We start from the raw sequence: 26,680 nt of genomic DNA, 5'->3' as shown, positions 1-26,680 counted from the left end.
TTAAGCTAACAAAGTAACTGGCAGCAGTAGTGGGTTGTTACCTTTTAAGGGAACCAGCCCCTAGAAGGTGGTAATACACACACTGACACACTCATTATGTCACCTTGGTCAAGTCACTTCATTTCTCTGTCTTATTTTCCCCAGCTGTAGAAAAGGGATCCTGGTAAATAAAACCGTGGGGAACATCCATTGCTGTCTCCAGGTACATTAGCACAGTGACTGTAATCTGGAAAGGTTGAATGCGCCCCTTTCAGGAGTCTGATTTGCCTTGTGTACGCCCAAGTTTCACCTCACTTAAAAACTATTTGCTTACAAAATCAGACATAAAAATACAAAAGTGTCACAACCACACTATTACTGAAAAATTGCTGACTTTCTCATTTTTACCATATAATTATAAAATCAATCAACTGGAATATAAATATTGTGCTTACATTTCAGTGTATAGTCTATAGAGCAGTATATACAAGTCACTGTCTGTATGAAATTTTTGTTTGTGCTGACTTTGCTAGTGCTTTTTATGTAGCCTGTTGTAAAACTAGGCAAATCTCTAGATGAGTTGATGTACCCCCTGGAAAACCTCTGCGTACCGCCAGATGTACGTGCCCCATGTTGAGAACCACCGCACTAGCACAAAGGATGCAGGGGGAGGGTGGGGTTAACGCAACAGAGCTCTGAAGAAGAGTGGCTAAGGACCAATAATATTACAAGACATACCAAAGAAACGGGCTGGGCTTGCTGTAGACGAGTGGGACGTTGCTTACCACCTGTAAAAGATGCCTAGAACAGGACACCTGAATTTAGTTTCAATTAAAAATTAAACAGCCAGTAGGGGAGCATGAGGGTTTTTATGGCAGCGATGCTGGAGCTCGTGATAGGATTTGAACACTCCTCCTAAGTCAACAGGAACTAGAGAAGGGTAGCTAGGCCAAAAGCGTGTCACCGATGGGAGAGGCAAGCGTGCACATGGATTGCCACATCTATTGTTTCAGCTTCATGCTCACCCTCTGGCATAATTTACACAGCCCAAGGAAGTGTTGCTAAGGGACAGGTATCTCCCAGATCAGACCCGCCTTAGTGGTACAAGAGGCAGGCTCCAGTGCCACTCCCCAGCTCTTGGTTGTTTCCTAACACTGTTCTGAAATGAGAGCTGCATTCTGATCATACATGGAAAAAGGACTTTGTAGGCTAATAAATATGGATACACTTTTAAGAGGAAGGTGGCCAACTCAGACGAGCTTCTAGGTGGTGGGAAAAGGCAGGTACTAATGCCAGCCCCAAAGCCCAACTGAGTAGGCAGGCAGACCATGCACCAGATTGCAAATCAGATAAATGGTGTTTAAACTGCCTTCAGCCATGGCTAGTGCTGGTGTTACCACAGAATCTGACATTCCTGCGTGTGCCCAAGAATTTGACAATATTGCAGCCAACGATTTTGTATGTTCAGCCACTGCCAGCTGAAAACCAAACATCACATAGCTAGGAAAATCTTAGGCCTTTGTGAAGGAAGGTCAGACAACTCCAGGCTTGCAGTTTCTTAATCACAATGGGAAGACGGGACAGAAAGTTAACAAGTGGTTTGAGCATTGGCCTGCTAAACCCAGCGTTGTAAGTTCAATCCTTGAGGGGGCCATTTAGGGATCTGGGGCAAAAATCTGTCTGGGGATTGGTCCTGCTTTGAGCAGGGGGTTGGACTAGATGACCTCCTGAGGTCCCTTCCAACCCTGATATTCTATGAAAGAGAGAGAGTCAATAGTGACTTTGGTTTTAAATGTCCCTAATACATTATTGGTATAACTAGAAATGTTTTAATAAAAAGTAATAAGTAGTTTTATTGAAATTAGGAAAATTAGTGACCCACTAGGAGTCACAATAGGTTATGTTTTGTTTAAAGTTAGCTATAAAAAATTAGGTGAAAGAATATGCTTTGGAACAGTCCGATTCGGCAAGGATCTGGCATCTAAGCTCTCCAGCAGTCAGACAGAAGGCAGGGCCCACTGAAACCTGGCTGCTGATTGCTCAAAACCATTTCTTGACCTTAGGAAAATAGACACTGAAAGTAAGTACAATATTTATATTGCAATCGATTTATAATTATATGGTAAAAATTATATAGTAAGCAATCTTTCAGTAATGTGCTGGGACTCTCTTGTATTTTTATGTCTGATTTTGTAAGCAAACAGTTTTTAAGTGAGGTGAAACTTGGGGGTACGCAAGACAAATCAGACTCCTGAAAGGGGTACTGTAATCTGGAAAGGTTGAGAGCCACTGAGTTAAGTTGCCATTGCTAGGGGTTCTGAGAAACCCCGGTAACACCCAAGCACAAGTCAACAATAGCAACAGCGGAGAACGTAAAGGTCTTTAGTGTATAGGATTGTAAGAGCAGTTGTCATGCTGGAGCAGTTCAAAAAACAAGTCAAGAATTTCTTTGGCGGTGGGGGGGTATTTTATTTTTCAGTCTTCTCTCACTCAGTGGTTGAGCTGATTTTACTCAAACTGACACACATATGATCTCCTTGACAGAGACCAAGCATGCAAAATTTCAGCATGAAAAAGTAAAGCTTTTAAACAGCTATGAGCAACTGGGGAGAAAAAAGGAGGGGAAAGGGGTTAGAAGTGAAATAGTTCTGGATCCTTAACAAGAGACGGAGCTACTGTCTTTGCTCTCCTATAACACTTTGTCCTGTCACGGCATATAGGAGATGATCTCAAAGCACTTTATGAATGAAGCTTCACGCTAGTCATATCAGGGTGCCTAAAACTGAGGTATAGAGAAATTAAGGCCAACATCTTTAAGATTAGTCACTACTTGTGTACCTCAATTGCTAGATGCCTACTTTGACACAATGTGCCTAATTTTCACAGGTAATACACACCCATAAGACCATAGGAGCTGCCATACCAGGTCAGACCATGGTCCATCTTGCCCAGTAGCCTGTCTATACCAGTGGCCAGTACCAGAGCTTCAGGTGGAGTGTACAGAACAGAACAATTATGGAGTGATCCACCCGCCTTCCACTCCCAGCAGTCACAGGTTTAGGGTCACTTCAAGCATGGGATGGTGTCCCTGACATCATGGTTAATAGGACTTATCCCCCATAAACTTATCCAGTCCTTTTTTTAACCCAGTTATATTTTTGGCCTTCACAACATTTCATGCCAATGAGTTCCAGAGGCTGTGTGTTGTATGAAAAAGTACTTCCTCTTGGTTGAATGAAACCTGCTGCCTATTAATTTCATTGGGTGACTCCTGGTTTTTGTATTGTGGGAAAGAGTAAACAACACTTTTCTATTCACTTTCTCCACACCACTCATGATTTAATAGATCTCCATCACATCCCCTCTTAGTTGTCTCTTTTCTAAGCTGAACATCCCCGATTATTTTACTCTGTCCTGGATCAGAAGCTATTTGACACCCTTATCATAGAATCATAGAACTGGAAGGGACTTTGTGAGGTCATCTAGTCCAGTCCCCTGCACTCAAGGCAGGACTAAGTATTAGCTCTAGATCATCCCTGTTTGTCTAACATAATTGTTAAAATCTCCAATGACAGAGATCCCACAACTTCCCCAGGAAATTTATTCCAGTGCTTAATTACCCTGACAGTTAGGAAGTTTTTCCTAATATCCAACCTAACCCTCCCCCCGCCCCTTCCTGCAATTTAAGCCCATTGCTTATTGTCCTATCCTCAGAGGTTAACAAGGACAATTTTTCTCCCTCCTCCTTGTAACAACTCTTTCTGTACTTGAAAACTATTATCACGTCCCCCCCCCCCCCCCCGTCTTCTCCGGACTAAACAAACCCAGTTTTTTCAATCTTCCCTCATAGGTCATGTTTTCTAGACCTTTAATCATTTTTGTTGCTCTTCTCTGGACTTTCGCCAATTTATCCACATCTTTCTTGACATGTGGCATCCAGAACTGGACACAATACTCCAGCTGAGGCCTTATCAGCTTATGTCTTGCTTACAACACTCCTGTTAATACATCCCAGAAGGAGGTTTGCTTTTCTTGCAAGTGTTACACTGATGACTTATATTTAGCTTGTGGTCCACTATGACCCCAGAATCCCTTTCTACAGTATTCTTTCCTAGGCAGTCATTTCCCATTCTGTATGTGTGCAACTGACTGGTCCTTCCTAAGTGGATCATCGTTGTTGTCCTTCTCTGAAACTTTGACATGGAGGAACCAGAACTGGACACAATATTCAAGGTGTGGGTGCACCATGGAATTATGTAGTCATAGATTTTCTGTCTCATCTTCTATCCCTTTCCTAATAGCTCCTAAAATACTGTTAGCCTTTTAGACTGCTGCTGAAGCCTAGGTGGAAATTTTCAGAGAACTACCCCCTGTGATTCCAAGCTCTCTTTCCCGGGGGGTAACAGCTAATTTAACCTATCACTGTATGTATAGTTGGGATTTCCCTCCCTCCCCCAATATACATTATTGTACTTAACACCAATTTGCCATTTTTCTGCCCAGTCACCCAGTTTTGTGAGATCCCTTTGTAAATCCTCAGTCTGCTTTAGACTTAGCTATCTTGAATATTTTTGTAGCTGCAATCTTTGCCTCTTCGCTATTCACCCCCTCTTCCAGCTCATTAATGATTATATTTGAACAGCACTGGGCCCAGTACATATCCCTGAAGGACCCTGCTGTTGACTTCTCTCCACTGTTAAAACTGACCGTTTAGTCTTACCCTTTGTTTCCATCTTTCAGCCATTTACTGATCCATGAGAGGACCTTCCCTCTTAACCCACGGCTACTTAGTTTGCTTAAGAGCCTTTGGTAAGGGATCTTGTCAAAGCTATTTTGAAAATCCAACTACACTATCAATTGGATCATCCTTACCCCCCTCAAAGAATTCTTATAGAGTGGTGACGCGTGACTTCCCTTTACAAAAGCCGTGTTGACTCCTCCCTACTAAATCACGTTTATCTAGATATCTGAGTCTATTCTTTACTATCATTTCTCCAAAGTTGCCAGGTACCGAAGTTAGCCATGCTGGTCTGTAGCTGCCAGGATCTTCTCCAAAACCCCTTTACTGGCACTATATTAGTTATCTTCCAGTCATCTGCTACAGAGGCTGATCTCGGAGATAGATTACATACTCCAGTTAGCAGGTCTGTATCTTCATATCGGAGTTCCTGCAGAACTCCTAGGTGGATACCATCTGGTCCTACTGACTTATTACTGTTTAGTTTAAATCAGGTAGCTCAACACCTGTGAGGAGTTAAAACCCTTTGGTTAGGTGCTTAAATATGGATTTGGGGTGCTTCCTGTAAATACTTTTGAAAGTGGTGGGTTCAGATTTTATTTAAAAAAACAGAAAGGAAGATAGGCATAGTTTAAGTCTAGAAGAAAAACAGGAGAGCAGATATAGCATTGCAATGTGCAGTGATATTAAAACTAGGTTTCCTGTGCATTTTATCCATTTGACAGCATGCCATTAGAGAAGCAGTTACAGGCCCTACTCAGGATCAGGGTTTATGATGTTAGGTGCTGTACAAACACAGTACCCATCTCAAAGAGCTTACCCGCTAAGTAGACAAGACAGGTAAGCAACAGTGCACAGATACAACATGCAAGCTGTAACTAGGCACAGGGAACCCTTCTCCAGAGAGCAGTGTGAAATGCAACCAACCTCATCACTAACCACTATTAGCCATCCCTCAGGCAGCTGCTCAGGGTCGCAGGTTGTGGTTCTCCTGAGAGAGGCCTGCAATTCCAGCTGAGGGCCTCCAGGTGACTGAGCAGTTCCTTTCATAACAGTTGACTTCTGGGCTGAGTTAGATTAGCAGGTTTCTCCACCTCTCTCTCCCCCGCCAATAAATTCCACAAATTCCTCACTGCTGTAGAATACCCACCCACAAGTAGCACAGGGTTGAAACATAAAATGCAGGAACAGGGCAGCAAGGGGCTCCAAATAATCCAAGCAAGTCTTTGTGCAATACTATCCATCTCCAGCTAGAGAGATCTTCAGAGAAAACAGGCCAGTACCTTTTACAGTAGCTTTTTGCCACTGATTGACAGTAGGTGCCAAGTGTACACCGAAGGCTCTCTCCTCCGGGTAGTGATCCACTCGCTCTGGTTAGCACTGCCCTCCAAGTACATGGGCAGAGAGGACATGCAGGGGGCAGAGGACAAAATGTAACACAGCGAATGCAGACTGTCTGATCTAGCCCAAGAGAAATACCCACAGAAGTTAGATGTCTGTGTTTGCACTACCCTGCGAGTGCCTTCACACGGGGACGCTGCCTAGGAAAGGAAAGGTGCTGCTTTACTACGTGTAAGCAGAGTGCTCCCCATCTTACAGGACACCCAGAGAAAATTAGAACAGAGGCAATCCCAAGGAACAGAGGCCCAGATACTCAAAGGTATTTAGGTTCCTAACTCGCATTGAAATCACTAGGCACTGGGAGCCTAAATCCATTTGAGGATCTGGGCCCTACATCTAATAGTTTGAGCCTGGGCGTACTGCGGAACCTGAAGTCTCTGCTGGATCTTTATGAGACTGCTGCAGGTTTAGAGAAACAGACATGTTGGAGAAGTGACCTGAAAAGAAAAGTTCAGCCCGATTAAATGAGGACACATCAGTCATCCCCATAACTTCCACACACCCCTACTATGCAAACACAGCTGGGTTTTCAGGGTGAGGGAGGGTGTGATAGCACCCTTCTCAAGCCTCTCCTGGTACAGAAGTCACAGCAATACCTTCACCTGCAATTCCATGTGCTCCATAGAGTATCTGCCCAGTCACTGATTCTGACAGCCAACAGGGGGAGAGAAAGGTAATGCAGCAATGAGAACAGGAAAATGGGAGTCAGGGACTCTTGGGGTCTAGTCTCAGCTGTGACAGTAACTCACTCTGCAGGCCCTGTCCAGGGCCCAGCTTCTCCGCCTCCGTTTGTTTCTTCTGTACAGTGAGCTAATGTTGACCTACCTCCGAGAGATGCTATGAGAATCTGTGTGCACAATTTCAAGCACAGTGTAGTGCGCTAACATGAATACACAGCAGCATGAATCTTAAAATGCACAAGGAAGGAGAGATGCTCTCTCCTGCTGTTCTGCATGTCATACCAGGCTATCACCATTAACCCTTTCAGTGCTTCAGAGCTTGGGGGAGAGGACTTCACAGGGCAGCTAACATGCCAGAGATATATTGGAGAGGGAGGGGTGGGGGAAATCTATGAAAAACAAATCAACTCTTGGTATCTCTCAGCTTCCCCACAACTGCCCAGCCAGTGGCAGATTTACATCTGAAGACTGTATTCCTGCTGCCAGATGGGGGGGGAGAGGGGAGAAGCAGCTTATTTCTTTTTAGTGACAAATTCCCTCTCCCATTGATACCTGCATTTCAGGGAAGCACAGACTGTTGCTATGGAAGCGGCTGCAGTATGACAAGCCCTGCAATATGCAGTGGTGGTGTAGCCAGTGTCGGTCCCAGGATAGGAGAGACACAAGATGGTTTTGCAAAAAGAAGAACAGGAGGACTTGTGGCACCTTAGAGACTAACAAATTTATTAGAGCATAAGCTTTCGTGGACTACAGCCCACTTCTTCGGATGCATATAGAATGGAACATATATTGAGGAGATATATATACACACACAGACAGAGAGCATAAACAGGTGGGAGTTGTCTTACCACCTCTGAGAGGCCAATTAATTAAGAGAAAACAAACTTTTGAAGTGATAATCAAGCTAGCTCAGTACAGACAGTTAGATAACAAGTGTGAGAATACTTACAAGGCGAGATAGATTCAATGTTTGTAATGGCTCAGCCATTCCCAGTCTTTATTCAAACCGGAGTTGATTGTGTCTAGTTTGCATATCAATTCTAGCTCAGCAGTTTCTCGTTGGAGTCTGTTTTTGAAGTTTTTCTGTTGTAATATAGCCACCCGCAGGTCTGTCACTGAATGACCAGACAGGTTAAAGTGTTCTCCCACTGGTTTTTGAGTATTTTGATTCCTGATGTCAGATTTGTGTCCATTAATTCTTTTGCGTAGAGACTGTCCGGTTTGGCCAATGTACATGGCAGAGGGGCATTGCTGGCACATGATGGCATATATCACATTGGTAGATGTGCAGGTGAACGAGCCCCTGATGGTATGGCTGATGTGATTAGGTCCTATGATGATGTCACTGGAATAGATTTGTGGACAGAGTTGGCATCGGGGTTTGTTACAAGGATAGGTTCCTGGGTTAGTGGTTTTGTTCAGTGATGTGTGGTTGCTGGTGAGTATTTGCTTTAGGTTCGGGGGTTGTCTGTAAGCGAGGACAGGTCTGTCTCCCAAGATCTGTGAGAGTAAAGGATCATCTTTCAGGATAGGTTGTAGATCTCTGATGATGCGCTGGAGAGGTTTTAGTTGGGGGCTGAAGGTGACAGCTAGTGGTGTTCTGTTATTTTCTTTGTTGGGCCTGTCTTGTAGGAGGTGACTTCTGGGTACTCGTCTGGCTCTGTCAATCTGTTTTTTCACTTCAGCAGGTGGGTATTGTAGTTTTAAGAATGCTTGATAGAGATCTTGTAGGTGCTTGTCTCTATCCAAGGGATTGGAGCAAATGCGGTTATATCTTAGGGCTTGGCTGTAGACAATGGATCGTGTGGTGTGTCCTGGATGGAAGCTGGAGGCATGTAGGTAAGTGTAGCGGTCAGTAGGTTTCCGATATAGGGTGGTATTTATGTGACCATCGCTTATTAGCACAGTAGTGTCCAGGAAATGGACCGCTTGTGTGGATTGATCTAGGCTGAGGTTGATGGTGGGATGGAAATTATTGAAATCATGGTGAAATTCCTCAAGGGCTTCTTTTCCATGGGTCCAGATGATGAAGATGTCATCAATGTAGCGCAAGTAGAGTAGGGGCGTTAGGGGACGAGAGCTAAGGAAGCGTTGTTCTAAGTCAGCCATAAAAATGTTGGCATATTGTGGGGCCATGCGGGTACCCATAGCAGTGCCGCTGACTTGAAGGTATATATTGTCCCCAAATGTGAAATAGTTGTGGGTGAGGACAAAATCACAAAGTTCAGCCACCAGGTTAGCTGTGACATTATCAGGGATACTGTTCCTGATAGCTTGTAGTCCATCTTTGTGTGGAATATTGGTGTAGAGGGCTTCTACGTCCATAGTGGCCAGGATGGTGTTTTCTGGAAGATCACCGATGGATTGTAGTTTCCTCAGGAAGTCAGTGGTGTCTCGAAGATAACTGGGAGTGCTGGTAGCGTAGGGTCTGAGGAGAGAGTCTACATAACCAGACAAGCCTGATGTTAGGGTGCCAATGCCTGAGATGATGGGGCGTCCAGGATATCCAGGTTTATGGATCTTAGGTAGCAAATAGAATACCCCTGGTCGGGGTTCTAGGCATGTGTCTGTACAGATTTGTTCCTGTGCTTTGTCAGGGAGTTTTTTTAGCAGATGGTGTAGTTTCTTTAGGTAATCCTCAGTGGGATCAGAGGATAATGGCCTGTAGAATGTGGTGTTAGAGAGCTGTCTAGCAGCCTCCTGGTCATATTCCAATTTATTCATGATGACGACAGCACCTCCTTTGTCAGCCTTTTTGATTATGATGTCAGGGTTGTTTCTGAGGCTGTAGATGGCGTTGTGTTCTGCATGGCTGAGGTTATGTGGCAAGTGATGTTGCTTTTCCACAATTTCAGCCTTTGCACGTCGACGGAAGCAATCTATGTAGAAATCCAGTCTGTTGTTTCGACCGTCCGGAGGAGTCATACCATCAGCCATACCATCAGGGGCTCGTTCACCTGCACATCTACCAATGTGATATATGCCATCATGTGCCAGCAATGCCCCTCTGCCATGTACATTGGCCAAACCGGACAGTCTCTACGCAAAAGAATTAATGGACACAAATCTGACATCAGGAATCAAAATACTCAAAAACCAGTGGGAGAACACTTTAACCTGTCTGGTCATTCAGTGACAGACCTGCGGGTGGCTATATTACAACAGAAAAACTTCAAAAACAGACTCCAACGAGAAACTGCTGAGCTAGAATTGATATGCAAACTAGACACAATCAACTCCGGTTTGAATAAAGACTGGGAATGGCTGAGCCATTACAAACATTGAATCTATCTCGCCTTGTAAGTATTCTCACACTTGTTATCTAACTGTCTGTACTGAGCTAGCTTGATTATCACTTCAAAAGTTTGTTTTCTCTTAATTAATTGGCCTCTCAGAGGTGGTAAGACAACTCCCACCTGTTTATGCTCTCTGTCTGTGTGTGTATATATATCTCCTCAATATATGTTCCATTCTATATGCATCCGAAGAAGTGGGCTGTAGTCCACGAAAGCTTATGCTCTAATAAATTTGTTAGTCTCTAAGGTGCCACAAGTCCTCCTGTTCTTCTTTTTGCGGATACAGACTAACACGGCTGCTACTCTGAAACTTTTCAAGATGGTTTTGGTAATAGCTTTTATTGGACCAACTTCTATATTACCACCTCACCCACCTTGTCTCTCTGAAGTCCTGCAATGTGACCTCGTTCCAGGGACAAGCAAGGAGGCAGCTGCTAAAAAGCACAAATATTTTACCACTACCGAAAGGGGAAGAGTGACATGGGAGAAGAGAGAGGAAGTGGATTTAACATTTTAAGTGTAAAGAATGACAGAAGTGTTCCTTGCTGTGAGTGGATGCAGAAGTAAGCTGGCGCCACTCACGCTACCTACCTGTTAATAGTCATCAAGAACCTGTCTACATGGGAAGTTTAAACCGGATTAAATCGAGTTCGTCTGGTTTGAAAAAATCTTGCATACACAATGCAATTCATTGTAGCACACTGACTGCATTCATCAGGAACTCTGCAGTCTCTTTCAAAGTGAACTAGCTTTGCTGGAAATCGAATTAGTCCAGTCTATTGTTTGCATGCATACTATGCTGCTGTGAACTACTTTGGCTGCTATCCCAACACTGCTTTGCAGGTGACCATTACTGACTCGTCCGTTTACCTGTGTACTTCTGCTGCTCTGAGGCCAAGATGACCGGATAGCCCTAGCCCTGTTTATAGGCTGCTGCAGTGCCAGATTTTGCCCATTTGCTCCTAGAGACGAGTCTATCCATATTGCTGCGATAATACTCCAGAAACCCCAAGTGCCTCAAACAACCGCTTGGAGCCACGCTGACACCCTGGATCTCACCGTCACCTGGGGAAAAGCTTTGGTGCAGGAAATTCTGGTCAGCCAGTCACCAAAATAAAGATCCAGTTGGGGACATTGCGAAGCAGATGCATGGGAGAGGCTACCACCAGAATATGATCAGTGCCATACAAAGAGCAAGCAGCTCACGAGGACCTATATTAAAATGAGGTATGACAGGGTGGAAAAATCTGGCAGGGGCCATGTAACCTGTACGTATTCGAGGAGCTGGACAGGATTTTCCAAGGTTTACACAACCCCCAACGGAGGAAAGCTGTGGAGCCTGCTGCATTTTTTCTTCTCCCCCCATCCGCTGTGCCCCCCACCCTTTTATTAACAGCTGAGTGGCTGGCTAGCCTGAGGGGCAGAAAGCTAATGCTGAAATGTTCAGACATTATTACAGAGTCATCCCCACCCCAGTAACAACACCAAAAAAAAAAGTCAAGTCACGGAGAGATGGAGGCAATACCAGAGGACAGAGAGGGAAACAAAGAGCTCTCCAGATCACGGCAGTGGCCAGGGACAGCATTGCCATGGCCAAAAACAATATGGAAAGAGACAGGCAGATGCAAAGGCAATTCCTGCAGGCAATACAACACCAAAGGGCCCTGTTGCAGCATGTTACTTTTAGGACAGCAAGCAACGCAGTACTGCAAACCACTGCCCAGACACGTGAGGCCGCCCCTGGACAAGGATGTGATGGAGTGGGAATTTTCTGTAAATATTTTCTAGGAGTCCTGTGTGCACCTCAGTTTCCCCCATATGCTGCATTGTCACCTAGGGGGTGGAGGAGGGTTGCTGATGCTCTGTGGAGGCCTAGAGGTGCAGGTGTGAGTAATGCCTAGCTGTCTCGGGTTTGGCACCCAGGTCAGCAGAGAGTCCCTGAAGACAATAGCAATTCCAATCGCCGAGACATTTTGTTTTAACCCTGTCACATCTCTGGGGCTCTGACTTTCCAAGGCCTGGTGAGGCAGGGATGCAGGGTGTTCCTGCACACTGGCAGGCCCTCCCTGGAATCATGTCCCAAGCCCAGGGCTGTGCACACGCCAGGAACCCATCTCCCCTCAAGGGGTCAACCTACTGCCCTCACCCCCAGGACAGAATCCTCTTTCAGCCTCCTCTCCTGGGGGCTGTGTTTTGTGCTCTCTTGGTTAAGAGAACCCACCATGGCCACCTTCTGAGCAGGTGCCTCTAACCAGCAGTGATCTGCCAGCTGCTTTCCCTCTCTCCCCCTTAAACAAGGCAAGCGTATTTTGGCAGTTGTCCTTCCTTGCCGGCCTCCGCCCTATGCTCAGCTCTGCCTTTGCTTTCCCAGTGATGGTGGGGTGAGAGCTTGCTGCCTTAGGCACAGCATCAGAGTCAGTGTGACTCACATCTCCCCTGTAGAGATAGGCGAGGACCATCCTTCTGCCCACTCAGCTACAGGTGTCTAGTTACAGACAAAGATACCTTGTGCTGTTCACTGATACCTTCACTCCCTCTTGGCGTGATTCAAATCTTTGGCTATTACAAAAGCAGGGACTGGACCCTGAAGAAGAGCCCTGTGTGGCTAGAAAGCTTGTCTCTCTCACCAACAGAATTTTGCCCAATAGAAGATATCACCTCCCCCACCTGGTCTCTCTAACATCCTGGGACCAACACAGCTACATTACACCGCATTAAAGTGATACAGTCACTTCCCAAAAGGACGTCAAAGCTGATATCCGCGAGAACCCCAACCACCCCAATCCTTCCTGTGGCTGCACAGGGATCAGAGCCACAAGTAGGGGAAATGTCTTTACATGTGGCATTTTCACCCAAGTTATGCAGCCTGTCAGCATTTGATGGGGTTGTACAGGCTACTGGGAACAACAGCAAGTCCTTCCCACTGTACCCCGGCAGCCATTCCCTTCACGGACCCAAGCTCAGGGCTCTGAGCACAGCGGCCCCCGGGAACCCAGTGCTTTTGAGCCCTCTGTCACGCCTGGGAACTTGGAGTCTTGGCACTGCACACCAACAGGCCCAGGAACAAAAGGCAGAGCCAAGACAAATGCTTGCCTGTGACTTTAAGCCCCCTCAGCCGGTGTTGTGCCCTGCACTGTACTCTTGCCCTGTGCGATTTTGTTTCATTCCTGTGTTAATGAAAGGATTCTTTGTAGATACGGTTTCTGAACAATCCATTTTTTCATTTCATTCATTTTTCATAATTAAGCATAGTTACATTAAGGTTCATTTCTGTTTGTAACAGACTGTTTAATAATCAAAACCTTGAAAGCTTCATTCATAAGGACTTACCAGCTCATTTTTCACAAAAAATCATTATGTTTGCACTAATTCATAAGGTTGTGTAAAAAAAAAAAATGTAGGCAAAGACAAGGTCAAATAGCGACTGCTACAATGGTGCACTTCCACCCCCCGTCAGCAACACTAACCTACTCAAAAAATCCCCAGCACTCCTCCCTGGGTTAACAGCTGGATGTACGGCTGCAGAGTTTCAGGCCTGAGACTCAAACTAAGAGCAATAGGCATGCATGACAATATTGCTCCGGCTGTTTGCATTTTGCACTTTGGCTTCTCAAACTGCCGAGCAAATCTCTGCACCTCAGCCTCGAGCCCATGGCTGAGGCCTTCTCCTTTCCTCTCTCAAATACTGTGCAAAATACAACAGGCTGCGATCATCTTTTGGACTTCTTTCCTGCTGCTTCCAACCTGTTCCACAACCAGCACCACCTTCCTTTCCAACGGCCAAATGCACCGTCCACTGCCTTTCTGCAACGACTGAGGCAACGTCCCATAGTTCCTTCCTTCTGCCCAAGCGGCCTGGGAATAGCTTCCTTAGGCAGGAAAGCAGAGGATAAGCAATGTCCGCACCATTACTGTCCTTCACGTTCCTGGGGGCAGGGTCCTTTCTCCACTAAGGTACATACAGCAGAGTTCCAAATGACCCTACCACCGTGGATGCTTTCAGCCTTTGTCTGTAAACCTGCCATGGAGAGGGGAGGCGGGTCAATGAGCCCTTGGAGCACCCTGAAGAAACACCCCTTGTGTTCACGAATTCTGAGCTTTGCTGGGGGGCGCAAACAATAGGCACATGGATCCCATCAATTACCCCAATTATATTTGGGAACCCCCTGCATGCAAAGTCACCACTAACCTCCGGAGCACTACCTAGCTTTAGAACCTGGTGCAACAGTACCTTTTCCAGGGCATCACACACCTGCATGACAATGGTCTCAATGGCTGATCTCCCCACACCAAAACAGGTCACTACAGACCGGCAGCATTCAGGGGCAGCCAGCTTCCAGATGGCAATGGTGACCCTCTTCTCCACGGGTATAGGTCGCCACATGTCGGCACACTGCAGCTCTGGAGTTAGTTCAGCGTGCATCTCTAAAGTTTGCATTCTCCATCCTGAAATTCTCTTACCATTGCTCGTCTCTCCATGTCTGCAGAATGATCCTTTCCCACCAATCCGAGCTGGTTTCCCAAGCTTAGAGTGGCACTGCACGCTGTGAAGCTGCTCCAAGAATCAGTCCTGTACTATCACTTGCTCAGTGTCTTCCTCATCCTGGTTCCACCGCTGCTGAAGACCCTCCTGCTGCCACCGCCACATTGTCTGCTCAGTGGTACGGCAGGCAAAGTCCAAAGCTGAACTCATCCGGCTTTGAGTGCTAAAATACAGCCCAAGCGGCCTCTGCATATTTGAGGCTGCCAACACAGTGGCACAGAACTTCGTTGGGGCCATGCTGGCGGATAGCAACTTGCAAATAGTGCTCGCCCACCCAGAAAGGAAGTATGGGGTGTAGACAGATGAACCATGTGATTAAAAAAAAAAATGAACTCAGTGTCTGCTATGCATCCCACAATGTACGAGAAAAATCCCAGAATGCAAACTGCTCAGCAGCAAAGGACCATGGGACACTAAGAATGCCACACCCTCAAACCACAGCCTACTACCGCTGAGCGTATACGATGCACATTGCCAGAGGGCACAGCATTCCACGTGCATGCTATTAGCACAGCTTCCATACTGCGGATTACCTGATGCGCATCAAAAACCTGTGACTAAACCCCTGTGCAGACAAGCCCCAAGACTTCACCATTGTCACAACCTGAATATTACAGCCTCTTGGAACTCAGAGGCAGCAGGGACAGAACTCAGATGGCCCTGCTCCAAAAGCACAAGCCCTTACAACGAGAGCTTTTAGAGTTTAGTTTTATCTTGCTCCTTCTCTGGACGTGCATCTGAGTCCTACTAATATTGCCTCAAATTGGGTCAGTGCTGCATATTGCCTTGGAGAAACAAGCAAGAAAGAAAGAAGCCAAGGCATTCAGGTGGCTCTCTCTCACTGATTTCAATGGGAGTTAGAGACCTAAATACCTCGGAGGATCTGGCCCCAGGTTACTTTGGTGTGGGCACAGGTAATTTGTCTGGAAACAGGTCCTGTTTTCTACCTTACAGCAAGACCAGCCTGAGTTTGATTTTCTATTGGGGGTGGGGGGAGGGAAGAGAAGGAACCACCACCCTAAAAGGGGAGGACAAATGTAAGTGAAACATTAACTGTCTCCCAAGACATTACTGAACATTCTAGCACCCTGAAGTTTGGTTCCCCCATTTTATGGTCAATGGTTTTTGCCTAGTGTTTTAAATACAAATATATGTTAAAAAATCCATTTACAAAATATTTACAAAATGGCACCTTGGTGGAGCAATGGAAGGTAACAGGATCGGGGACCAGCTGCAGGAGAGAAAAATCTAAGATTCCGTACACAGGTTTGCCAAAGGTGATACGATAGCCACAGCAGGAACGTAACTAAGGCAACAAGGAGTCCCCTACGCCCCACTATCCTCCTCACCTTTGCACTAACTCTCCACACATCAAAATCTACACCACAGTTTCAAGTTCCTTTCCAATCCTATTGCTAGGTCATAAATATGGAAGAGGTAGGTGCAGCAGGATAGATCCTATGTCCGCCAGCCACACTCAAAGCTCTCACTGTGTTAGATGAGAAAGAGGATCTGTGGCATCTACCAGCACATGGTCGTTAGATGACCTGCCTCTCTCTCCCTCAGGGTTGAGCAAACTCATTGTTAGTTGTAGGCAGGAAAACAAAATCTTTCTGGACGCTATCAGATGGTTGGGTCCCTTCAATCTGCTCCATGCTTCCAAGGCTACTAATTCAGCAACTGCAATCATGCCAAGCACATTGGTGAGTTTCTCTGATTTTCCCCATTAATCTTTCTTTATTTTTAAGAACAACACTGAAGACCCTGGTCATGTTTTCTGACAATGTCGTCAAATGATGAACGGTGTTAGATTTCAATCTCGGAGGTTGTCAATCTTGTTCATAAAGCCAGTGAAGCAGTACAAGCATCCCCCAAACGGCCCTACCCACACAGCTCTTTGTTGACCTGAGTGAGACAAGTCCATTTTGTACACCCATAGAGCCTAGAAGTCCCAGTGGTAGACCAGGATCTGAATGTGCTAGGCGGTGTACAAACAGAACAAAAAGATAACCTTTACTCCAAAGCGCTTATAATCAAAGTATGAGACAGCAGATAGATACAAATAGATGGGAAAAGTATAAGGAAACAATGACAGTATTGATCACCATGACAAGTGCACCAGCAGCCCGACGATTGTCAGTTTTTTGTAGGCATCCCAGCAAAGGAGAGCTTTGAGGAGGGTTTGGGAAGAGGATAATGCGGTAGTTTTGCAGATGTTCATGAAGAGTTCCTCCCAGGCGTGAGGGGCAGCACGGGAGAAAGCGTGAAGAAGGTGCACGTTAGAAAATCAGGGGAAAGGTCGGTAACTCTGGTGGTGGATTTTATTATGTTGATATTTGCCCACTGGGAACAGAGCCAAGACCCAGGTATTTTAGATATTTAGGTATTTTAGAACCTTTAGATGGTGACCACTTTTGGTTACTACAAACCTGTTCAGATGTCACCAGCAGCCTGCAGGTGACAGACTCCATATCCCATCACCACCCCATGCAGGACATCATCTTTTACAGACCATGCTCTGCAGCAGTTTGTGGGCAGACTTCCGTTTTTAAAGCAAACGGCATGCGATCCCCTCACCTAGGTGCAACACTGCACCAACACAACATGTGCTATTCCTCCCTAACTCAAACTGGCTTTTTACTGTAGCCATTCACTTCATGGCTGTCTGTTCATTATCTGCTTAGACTAAGCCCGGCTAGGCAGGGACCTTGGCTCACTGCCCTTGAGAGTGCCCTGCACGTTTATATACATTTCGTAGTAGCTGACAGCCCCAGTGACAGCGTTCCAAACACAGCTCGGCTGGGAAAGGAAGGTTCGTTTTCAGAGAGCAAGGCTACTCATGTTTCTAGTGAGCATGAACTACACTATGGGCTCTATCCTGAGCAGGAGAAAGGGAGCACATCAAGGCTATGCCTGCACAGCTGTGTCAGGACAGCCCCCCTGCGTAGATGCGGGGTATGCCAACAAAAGGAGGTTTTCTGCCACTGTAGGGACACCACTTCCCCAGACGATGTTAGCTACGCCAACACAAGCACTCTCATATCAGCGTAGGTGCGTCTACACCAGGGGTTTGGTAAGCATAGCCATGTGGAGGGGGAGGAGAAGAGAGATTTCCCTGCATCATCCCCTAGCGGCTTCCAGCTTAGAACCAGCTCTGCCTCCCAGCCAGACTCTCTCAGGCAGAAGCAGCTCCCCACCCGGCTGCCAGGGAGAGCGGCTGGATGTGCCAGGGAAGAGGTGCAGAGAGAGAAGAACAGAGCTCCTCTCCCTCCATGCCCCAGGTAGGCCAATCGGGGAGGGTGGGGAGGGGGAGAGCACTTGACCCTCCATGGCCCGCCCCCACGCATCATCTCTACTTGAGCTACTGCCCCGTAAGCTAACAAGGTGAAAACAGGCACCTGGACTAGGGCGGCCCCCTCACAACGCCCCTGCAGATTGCGAGGTGTTCAGCTACTACGGTGACGGGGACCACTTAAGTACTGAGATGTGTTCCTGCTGTGCTGATGTGTCTGAAGTGGCCAGGTGAACTTTGTTCCTCTGCAGGTGCTGACGCTGGCAGAGAACACGGAAAAAAGAAAAGCGGATGAGACGTCCAGATGCCAAGGCAGCCTCCAAAGCACAGCAGTGGTGGTGCCAATGCAGGCACTAGACACAGTGCCACTGTCTTTTTCCTGACACACCCAGGCAAGCATCAACATGCGTGGACACGGCTGTAGTAATCAAGTTCTGGCACAGAAGAAGTCTCAAAAGCGCCAAAATCACTGGTGGCCAAGCACAGATAGGCACCAAAGCCCAGACCCAGGTGACAAGGCAAAGTGCCTCATGCTTTCAATATTGGTTTTAGTGGTCCCAACAGCTTCAAAGTGATGCAGAAGAAGAGATGGAGCAGCCAATGATAGGGATGCAGCTACTCCGGGGAGTTCTTCTGCTAACAGACTGGAAGGCTCCAAAGGCTGCAGTTAAGCTGTGCAGGTGGCTCACAACAGCCAGTAGTGATCTGGGGGGGAGGGATAGCTCAATGGTTTGAGCATTGGCCTGCTAAACCCAGGGTTGTGAGTTCAATCCTTGAGGGGGCCACTTAGGGATCTGGGGCAAAATCAGTACTTAGTCCTGATAGTGAAGGCAGGGGGCTGGACTCCATGACCTTTCAAGGTCCCTTCCAGTTCTAGGAGATGGAATATCTCCATTAATTATTATTGCGGGGAGGGGATTGGTCCTGCTTTGAGCAGGAGGTTAGATTAGATGACCTTCTGAGGTCCCTTCCAACCCTGATATTCTATGATTCTATGATCCTGGCTCTTGCTCCACCTGTCCCTAAGGAGTTCTGCCAGTCTCATGCTAGGGGGCTGACACTCAGAACATGATGGTATCTTTAAGGAGAAAATGCACAGTAAAATGCAACCAGATAATGGCTAGGCAGGTGGAGAGCCGTGATGGTTACAAATTTGCACATCCTATTATATATTTATTATCCTGTCCCTTCCATCCCACCTGGGACAGCTTGTCTATCTCACCCATCTGTTGGGTCTTACTTTTTTGTTGTGAAACTTCGGGGACGGAAAAAAGAGATTATGGCTTATTATATATCTGCCCAGCATCTAGCACAATGGGAGGGACGACAACTGCAGCAGCAACAAACCAAACCATTACAGTGAGTCAGATGCGGAGCGGGGATTAGAATGCAGGAATGGCTCCTCTTCTAAGTGCTTAGGCCACTAGACTACATTACCCCCTGCCTATCTAGATGACACATCTAAAACCATACGCAGAGAGGTACAGCTGGATAATTGCCTAGGCAGATATGGCCCTGCAGTTATCTGAACTGAATATTCACACATTCCATTCAAATAGCCACAGCTATTAAAATTTAAACATGTAACCATAACAATCTCCGCATTTGCTCAAGCCTTGCCTATAGGAACAAGCTTGTATCTTATTGGTACCTGGTGTGCGTTCGGAAACGGCCTTGGAGAATGGACTGCTGCAGAAAACCCTTCAGGGTCAGACTAACTTAGAGTCTAAGTGTAAGGCAAGAAAGGAAAAGAGCATTCTCTAGCAGGCAAAGCCAGGGAATGGGAGTTAGGACTCCTGGATTCTAGTCCCAGTCCTGCCTCAAACTCCTTTTGGGGTGGCTGCAACTTGCATCAATTTCCAGGGGAGAGACTACTTACCTATATCACAGGGGTATTGTGAGGATTAAAGGCTCTGAGATCAGATCAAAGCCATTGAATCTGAGTGTTATTTTATGGCCCTGTTCAAGGCTACCCCAATAACAGGCTTCAAAGAAGGTGCTAACAAGGTTAGGTGGGTTTCAGCATTAATATGGACAGGCCTCATACAGCAACAGCTCTGGTGGCCACCGACAGAGTAAGTTGGCAGTGGGAAGAGAAGAAAGCAATTGGGAAACAGCAATGCAGTGTCACTGAGAAATTCACCAGAGCCACTACTTCAGAAGCAAACAACATAGCACCTATGGAAACAAAAGATGTTTAAAATAAACCAAGCGCTGCAGCGGAGCTGCCAGAGGGATTCCAGCTTTCCCCAAGTGGCCAGGCACTGTGACAACTCAGAAACCGGACGAGATGAGTTCATTGTTAAGATGGTGTGCGCCACGTGACTCCAAACTGCTCCAGAATGAGTTAGAAGAGATTGGAGGAAATGGAGCTCAGGTGAGAAGGAAAGACTGAGGAAAACAAAGCTGAAATTTAGAGAGCAATAAGGTTCCAGTGAGCACTCCTGAACACTAGCTGCAAGGCAGGAATGGAAAAGATGGAGGTGGGGAGGAAGAGAGTAGGGTTCTGAATCAATGACAACTCTAGAAAACAGGAAGCTCTAAGAAGCAGCCATGGTTCTGAGAAAGGTCCTTTCTAGAGACCGAGTGCCCAAAACACAGCTTACGGGCATTCTGTAACCGCAGCACAGAGACAAGAAGTGGTCACCTGCAGGTTTCAATTACTGCTGAACTCAAGTAATTAAGATACAGTCCAAGCAAATATATTTATGTCCCATTTGTTTTTACATCTTTTCAACACAGCATAGAGAGGCAGGCTGGAGAACTGCCAGTTGAGCTAAGAGCAGCCGAGGACCCAGCAGAACTGCCAACCCTACAGTTGCAAGCCTTCTTCAAAACACTGAATCAGAAGAGCAGAAGTCACCTCCGCCATCTACTCCTGAGGTTTCCCCAACTCAGCAGCACCACCTCCACATTATCCCAGAGGGACCCTCTGCTAATGAATAAGCCAAAGAAGGATGGAGACCTGCCAGCCCTTACAGGAGGGAATCTCTAGTTACCACCACCCTGTGCACACAGGTATCATGATAATATATGCTTTAGAAGAGCTCTCAGCCAATCCTCAGTCTGGCTGAGACAGGGAAAACAGCGCAACCTCACCACCTGAGTCCAATGAGAGATTCCACTGGCTGAAGTGTTCTTGCTGCCTGTTGCCCAAGAGGAACAAGGCTGAGAGACCCTCTACACTTCAATTCATTCCCACTTGTGGTCCTAAAAGAGCTTGACAGGATTCAGGGAGCAGTGCAAGACGCACGTGATCTATATGGTTTTTGGTTAACCAGGTTTTCGTTTTCTAGGCCAGTAATTATCCGTGGGCAGGGGTGGCAATGGCAAGGGATGGTCTGGTTCACAGCCAGCTGCTGGCAACAGTGTTTCACTGTTTAACTCTGGTAAATGCACAAACCTAGGCTAATAATGGTGAGATGCCAGTTTCTGAATGATAAATGAGTACTGTTTGCATTCCACTGAGGACTTCATGACCGTGCCCTGCTCTCAGGACCCCCAAAAAACAAATGTGCATCGTGGGGGCAAAGATTTTCATATTTTTATCTCTGTACCACCAGTTTGGTTTATTTTGGAAACAGACCAGGGTAGTCCCATTCCGCAGCGTATTTGCTTCTAATTTCATCAGTCACTCCCCTCAGGAGACTGCGGTGCCTTTGGGTATTGGGAACATAAAGTAGCTTAGCTCCAAGAGTTAAAAACAGCTGAAGTCAGATTAGCAATTGAGTAAAATACAAAAATGTCTCGATTCACCTGAAAACGTCCTTTCTTCTCTAGCGGGAAAGTCCACAGATCCATTACAATGGGTCTTAACCTTGCTTCGAGTTCACTGGAGGCAGAACCAGACCTTTCAATCAAGTCAGGCTAGAAACAGCCACAACCTATGACGCCACAGCCAGTTCGAGCTAATTCCTTTAAACTTTAGTCCTTGTGCCAGGTGGGTTTGATTTGCAGACTTTCCTACTAGAAGAAAGGACATTTTCAGGCCAGTTAAGGAATTTTGCGATTCTTTGCAGGGACAGTCTCCAGATCCACCAGACTGGCATGTCCAATAGCAAGTGTCTCACCAGAGAGGGAAGCAAAAGATGGATGAGAAGATTACAAATCCCCCAAAACTGCATCTAACTATATATCAGTTAATGGGTGAGCATAGTAGGCAGAGCCCTCCTCCACAGCAGGGGCTGATGAGGCGTGCACGTTTAATTTGTAACATTTGGCGAAAGTGTGGAAGCATGTTTCCATGACTAGGTGACCAGTCAACATCTCTTTATATGTTTCATATGGTCCTTCAGGACAGGAGGCTTCACGAACATGAGCGTTTGAGGAGAAAGATGGCTTCAACCTTGGAAAGCTTCTTGAAAGCAACAATTTAGCCATCTAATAACTGAAGCCTTGGTAGCTTCATTTAGTTTATGATGGGTGTTCTAGACCAACAAATCTAGAGACTGATGGAATTTAGTACTGCATTCAATGGTGGTGTGTTTTTTGTTTGTTTGTTTGTTTTAAGAGCTGACAGACCATGCCAGAGATGTGCTCATTTCTGTTTGGTTGTTTAAATTTATTAAGTGTGTTTTGCATGTTAGTCAATAAGGCTGGAAGAAAACACTTTATTGTAACCAGATTTATCCGGGGAATGAAGGCTATGTTAACTCTTAGCAAAATTTGCCTTCATGAGATATGCAGGATTGCAACTCCCCATATGACCTTAAGTTCCAAAAAAAAAAAAAAAAAATAAAATAAAAACACACACACACAAAATACACTATGCCCAATTGATTGAAGTCAGGATGACAACCTTTGAAGCTAGAAAATCTAATGGCACTTCTTATAAGGGATCAAAGGCTTCCCTAATCAGGGCATTTGAAACAAGATTTAGTTCCCAGCAGGGAGTTTTCCTCACTGGTGTAGAGTTGAGAAGTAAGGCAGCTCTAAGGAATTTTATGTCTGAGTGAGAGGATAATCCCATGCCCATTTGCAGTCTCTAGTGAGCTGGCAATGCCTACCAAATGGACTTCAATCAAAGGTCTTAGGCCTTTATTAAAAAACGTTACTGTAAGAACTCCAAAAAGATATGCTTTGCCCTTGCCTTGAGTAGATCGATCCATTCTAATGACTTAGCACTATGCCTTCCCTACAGACCAGGCCCTTAAAGATGCCCTGTTTATGGCATACTTTCTCAAGGCTAAAGGTATAATAAAAAAGATTATTTGGATGTGTTTGTAACTGGTACCTCTTAAATATCCTGTAGCTACATTACTTTGGGCTTGGCTGTGGAATTTGGGTTTTGAGAATAGAGCCTTCTTGAAGAGAAGGAATATCTGCGCGGTGCTTGCCATCTGAATTGGAGGTGAGAACCTAGACACTCCTGGACAACATGGGGCCAACCCAGCTCACTTTTGTTAAACTGCCCTGGAGAAAATTATGAACAGAAATTCACTCATGATTTTGCCCAAAGAAGAATGCACGTGATCATAGCTACAGCCTATTGATCGCCATCTGGAATAAGGGTCCAAGATCTTTGCTAGATCTGGACCTGGATGCACATGGGTCGTTCTTCAGATCAACTGACAACAGAGAAACAAATCCCTTCTGGAAATTGCTACTATGATGGAATTTAGTCAACTATATTCGGATCCACAAGATACCAGGCAACTTCCTCTTCTTCCAGAGCATGCCTCAGTGCTATTAAGAGTAATTCTGTGTTCTCAAATGGAGACCCAGACCTATTAGTAATGGATACATCAGTAATATCCATTAGGAGGTTTTTAATCCTAGGGCCAACATTCCCATGCCATGGGACATTGCCAAACACGGAGAAAGGCCCCTTTTATTTCACACTCTTCAGCAGCTGTCCAACACATTTTTGGAAATTTCTCTTTAAACAAGGTGGTGCCGGGAACTACAGAAATAGTAAATAATATCACTTCCTTGTAGTGTTATGCATATGGAGGAAGCTGCCCTACAGCAAGTAGAAGACCAGTGCTCAAGGGGCATTTCTTTATCATCTATTTTAACACAGTTTGGAGGCCTCCTAAAAGCAGGGATTTGGAGAGGAGAAGAGGCAGGTGATAACAGATCAACTTCCACCCTTTAGTTAATGTTGATCATTTTAGGCAGGTATTTAGAGTATAAGCTCTTCAAAGCAGAAGCTATTCATGTGTCTTTGCACAGTGCTTAGCACAACAGGGTCCCCTGTCCCAACTGCCATAGTCCCCAAGACCCCAGTCTAAATAATAATGGCCTCTTACGAACCAGCCCAACATCCCCGATTATCCAATAATAGTAAGTGCACCCCACCTCCCCATCTGAGTCCCTATTTTCAGAGGAAGAGCCAAGCAATCAGGAGTTACAAGAACTGGGCAGATGAGCTAAGGTTGGGCTGGATAAGGATAAGATGACGAAGTTCCAGGAACAGTAGTTTAGGCTGAATATTGTGTAGGTAGGAGGGGAAGACCATCATTTCCCCTTCCTGCCTCCTATTTCTGGTTCCAGAGTTGACCATTAGTTGGTCTGCTTTTACACATCAAGGTATTTTGTCCCTGGCTTCCCATTTTGCTCCTCAGCATGACAATGACTGGAAGCTCCTACGTTAAACCAAACACTTCAGGGACAGCACATACCACAGCGTGCATGCTCAGAGAAAGAACCCGAGCAATGACCTGTGCAGACAAGTATTCTGCAGCACTTACCAGCAGGCCAGGATACAGAGGCCAGTGAAGAGGATGATGGGAATGGGGTATGAAGCACACAGCAGCCCGTGGTTGTAGAACGCCCGCGATATCTTCTCGCGCAGCTTTTCAGTCAGGGTCATCCTCAGCTGTCGTCACCTAGCTGCCATCCCGGAATGTGTCCTGGGGGTTTCTCAGGTTCACCATGTGCAGCACGTCAGCAAAGGCACCGTATGCAGGATAGGAAGCTGGAAAGGGGAAAGAGAGAGTGCATAAGAGGAACAACAGGAGCATTATCAGCTTGGCTTTACAGCCATGCAGCTGCACATCTCCTCGGGAGCAAGCTGGAAAAACATCTTGTCCTGGGATTCTGAGCAATAAGTTGTGCCATCAGGCTCCCTGACCACCAGACAAAGACAACAGGGGAGGATGAGAACAGGTCGCGTGACATCAGTCCCAGCAAGTGAGCAGCCAGTCCGAGGGGCAGAGTGGGAATAGAACCAAGAGAACTTAGGTGCGTCAGGGGCAGAGAGAGACAGGGCTGAGCAGAGAACAGAATAAAGTTATCAGTTCAAAGAGGGAGAGATGAGATACCAGCTAAAGGGGAAGGGCTGAGTGGGAATGGAACTGGGGTCCTGATGGATAGGGAGAAGAAGGGGCTGGGAAGAGCAACATAACTAAGCTACCACTCAAAAGAGGTGGCAGAATGCTGTATGCTGGCGTGCCAGTGAGAGGAAGGGTTTGGGCCTAGTTGTCGGCAATACAAATACTGACCACAGAGAAGCACGCTGCTGAGCATGCTTGAGGTTCAGCCTCAGTATGAACATCCTGGCTGTTAGCGATCCAATCATGGTGATGGGGGGAGGCGGAGGAAGAGATTGGATCTGAACTTTACAGCTACAGACAGACAGTTTCAAGGCAATGATTTTTGCTGGGAAAAGCAAGCAATCGTTTAATTTGCCAACCAAGCCAGAGTAGACTGTGCAGGAACATAAAAACACAGCTTGAGTGCTTGCTATTGGCAAAAGACATTTTGCCTTGATTGTAGGACAGGACCTAATGCTTTGTTACTGCCTCACAAATACAGACCTAGAAGCTGCTCCAGGACCAGGCAGTTCAAACTTTTCTATAAAAATCTACTAGTGTACGCAGACATTCGGGAGAGTTTAAAAAAAATATTTGAAAGTGACTCACAAGCCAACCTGTTGGAGAGACATGGAGTTTTTAAAGAGACTTAGTTTGAATCAGCCGGGGATAATAATGAAGACAAGCCAACGAACAGAAACAGGAAACAGTGAATGTTAGAGAGGGAGTGGGAGAGGAAGAAACATCTAACAAACATTCTAAATTTAGCCCAATAATATCCCCATAACCTAACCAAACCCAATCCAACCCAACCCAACCCAACCCACCTACACAAGGAAAAAAACAACACAGGCAGAGTCCAGCAGCAGAGTGGGCGGTATACAGTTTATTGCACTGAATGCAGCATGTCCGGGTACCTGGCTTGTGGGTAGGTGGTGCATGTGTGCATTCAGTGCAAGCAGCTCATGGTCCTCAGAGACATAGTACAGACTCCTGAGACCAGAGTGGCTGAACTGGAGGAGCTAAGGAAGACAGAAGTACATAGAGGAAACTTTCAGGGATACAGAAGAGCAGTTGCACCCTAGACTGACGGCCTCTGTGCTGTTAAGGAGAATGAGTGTCTTGGGGAAAGAGAGCATCAAGCTGGAACGGAGGGAAACAATCCCATAGTTGAGACCCTTCTTCCAGATGATGTCCTGGTATCCTCTCACACTGAAGATACCCCTCCACGGGAGGGGAACCCAGTTACTAGGTTGAGAAAGGAAACAGTAATGGGAGATTCAATTATTAGAAACAGAGTTGGGTTTGTGAGGACAGGAAGAACCGGATGGTGAACTGCCTGCTGGGGGCAAAGGTTGCAGATCTCACAAGACATCTAGACCGCCTTATGTGCTGTGCTGGGGAGAAGCCGGTGGTCGTGGTACATGTAGGTACCAATGACATAGGGAAAGATAGGAGAGAGGTCCTGGAAGCCAAGTTTAGGCTGCTAGGTAAG

General features: G+C 46.2%; 1 protein-coding gene across 13 annotated transcripts in view; it reads right to left on the bottom strand.

Annotated features, from left to right (window-relative positions):
- Window positions 1-26,680, bottom strand: part of SCAP (SREBF chaperone) — a 105,467-nt gene that overhangs the window by 47,738 nt on the left and 31,049 nt on the right. For 10 of the 13 annotated variants that reach the window (XM_065582512.1, XM_065582511.1, XM_065582515.1 and 7 more), the window contains one exon: window positions 24,622-24,848. The exons of the other annotated variants lie outside the window; for them this stretch is intronic. In XM_065582512.1, the coding sequence (XP_065438584.1) occupies window positions 24,622-24,743 (122 nt within the window). In that variant the 5' untranslated portion in view covers window positions 24,744-24,848. The remainder of the gene's footprint in view (window positions 1-24,621; window positions 24,849-26,680) is intronic. 13 annotated transcript variants of the gene reach the window in all.

This window comes from Chrysemys picta, chromosome 2, assembly GCF_011386835.1.
Source record: "Chrysemys picta bellii isolate R12L10 chromosome 2, ASM1138683v2, whole genome shotgun sequence".
Classification (NCBI taxonomy): Eukaryota; Metazoa; Chordata; order Testudines; family Emydidae; genus Chrysemys; species Chrysemys picta.
This window is presented reverse-complemented; position numbering and strand designations above follow the sequence as displayed.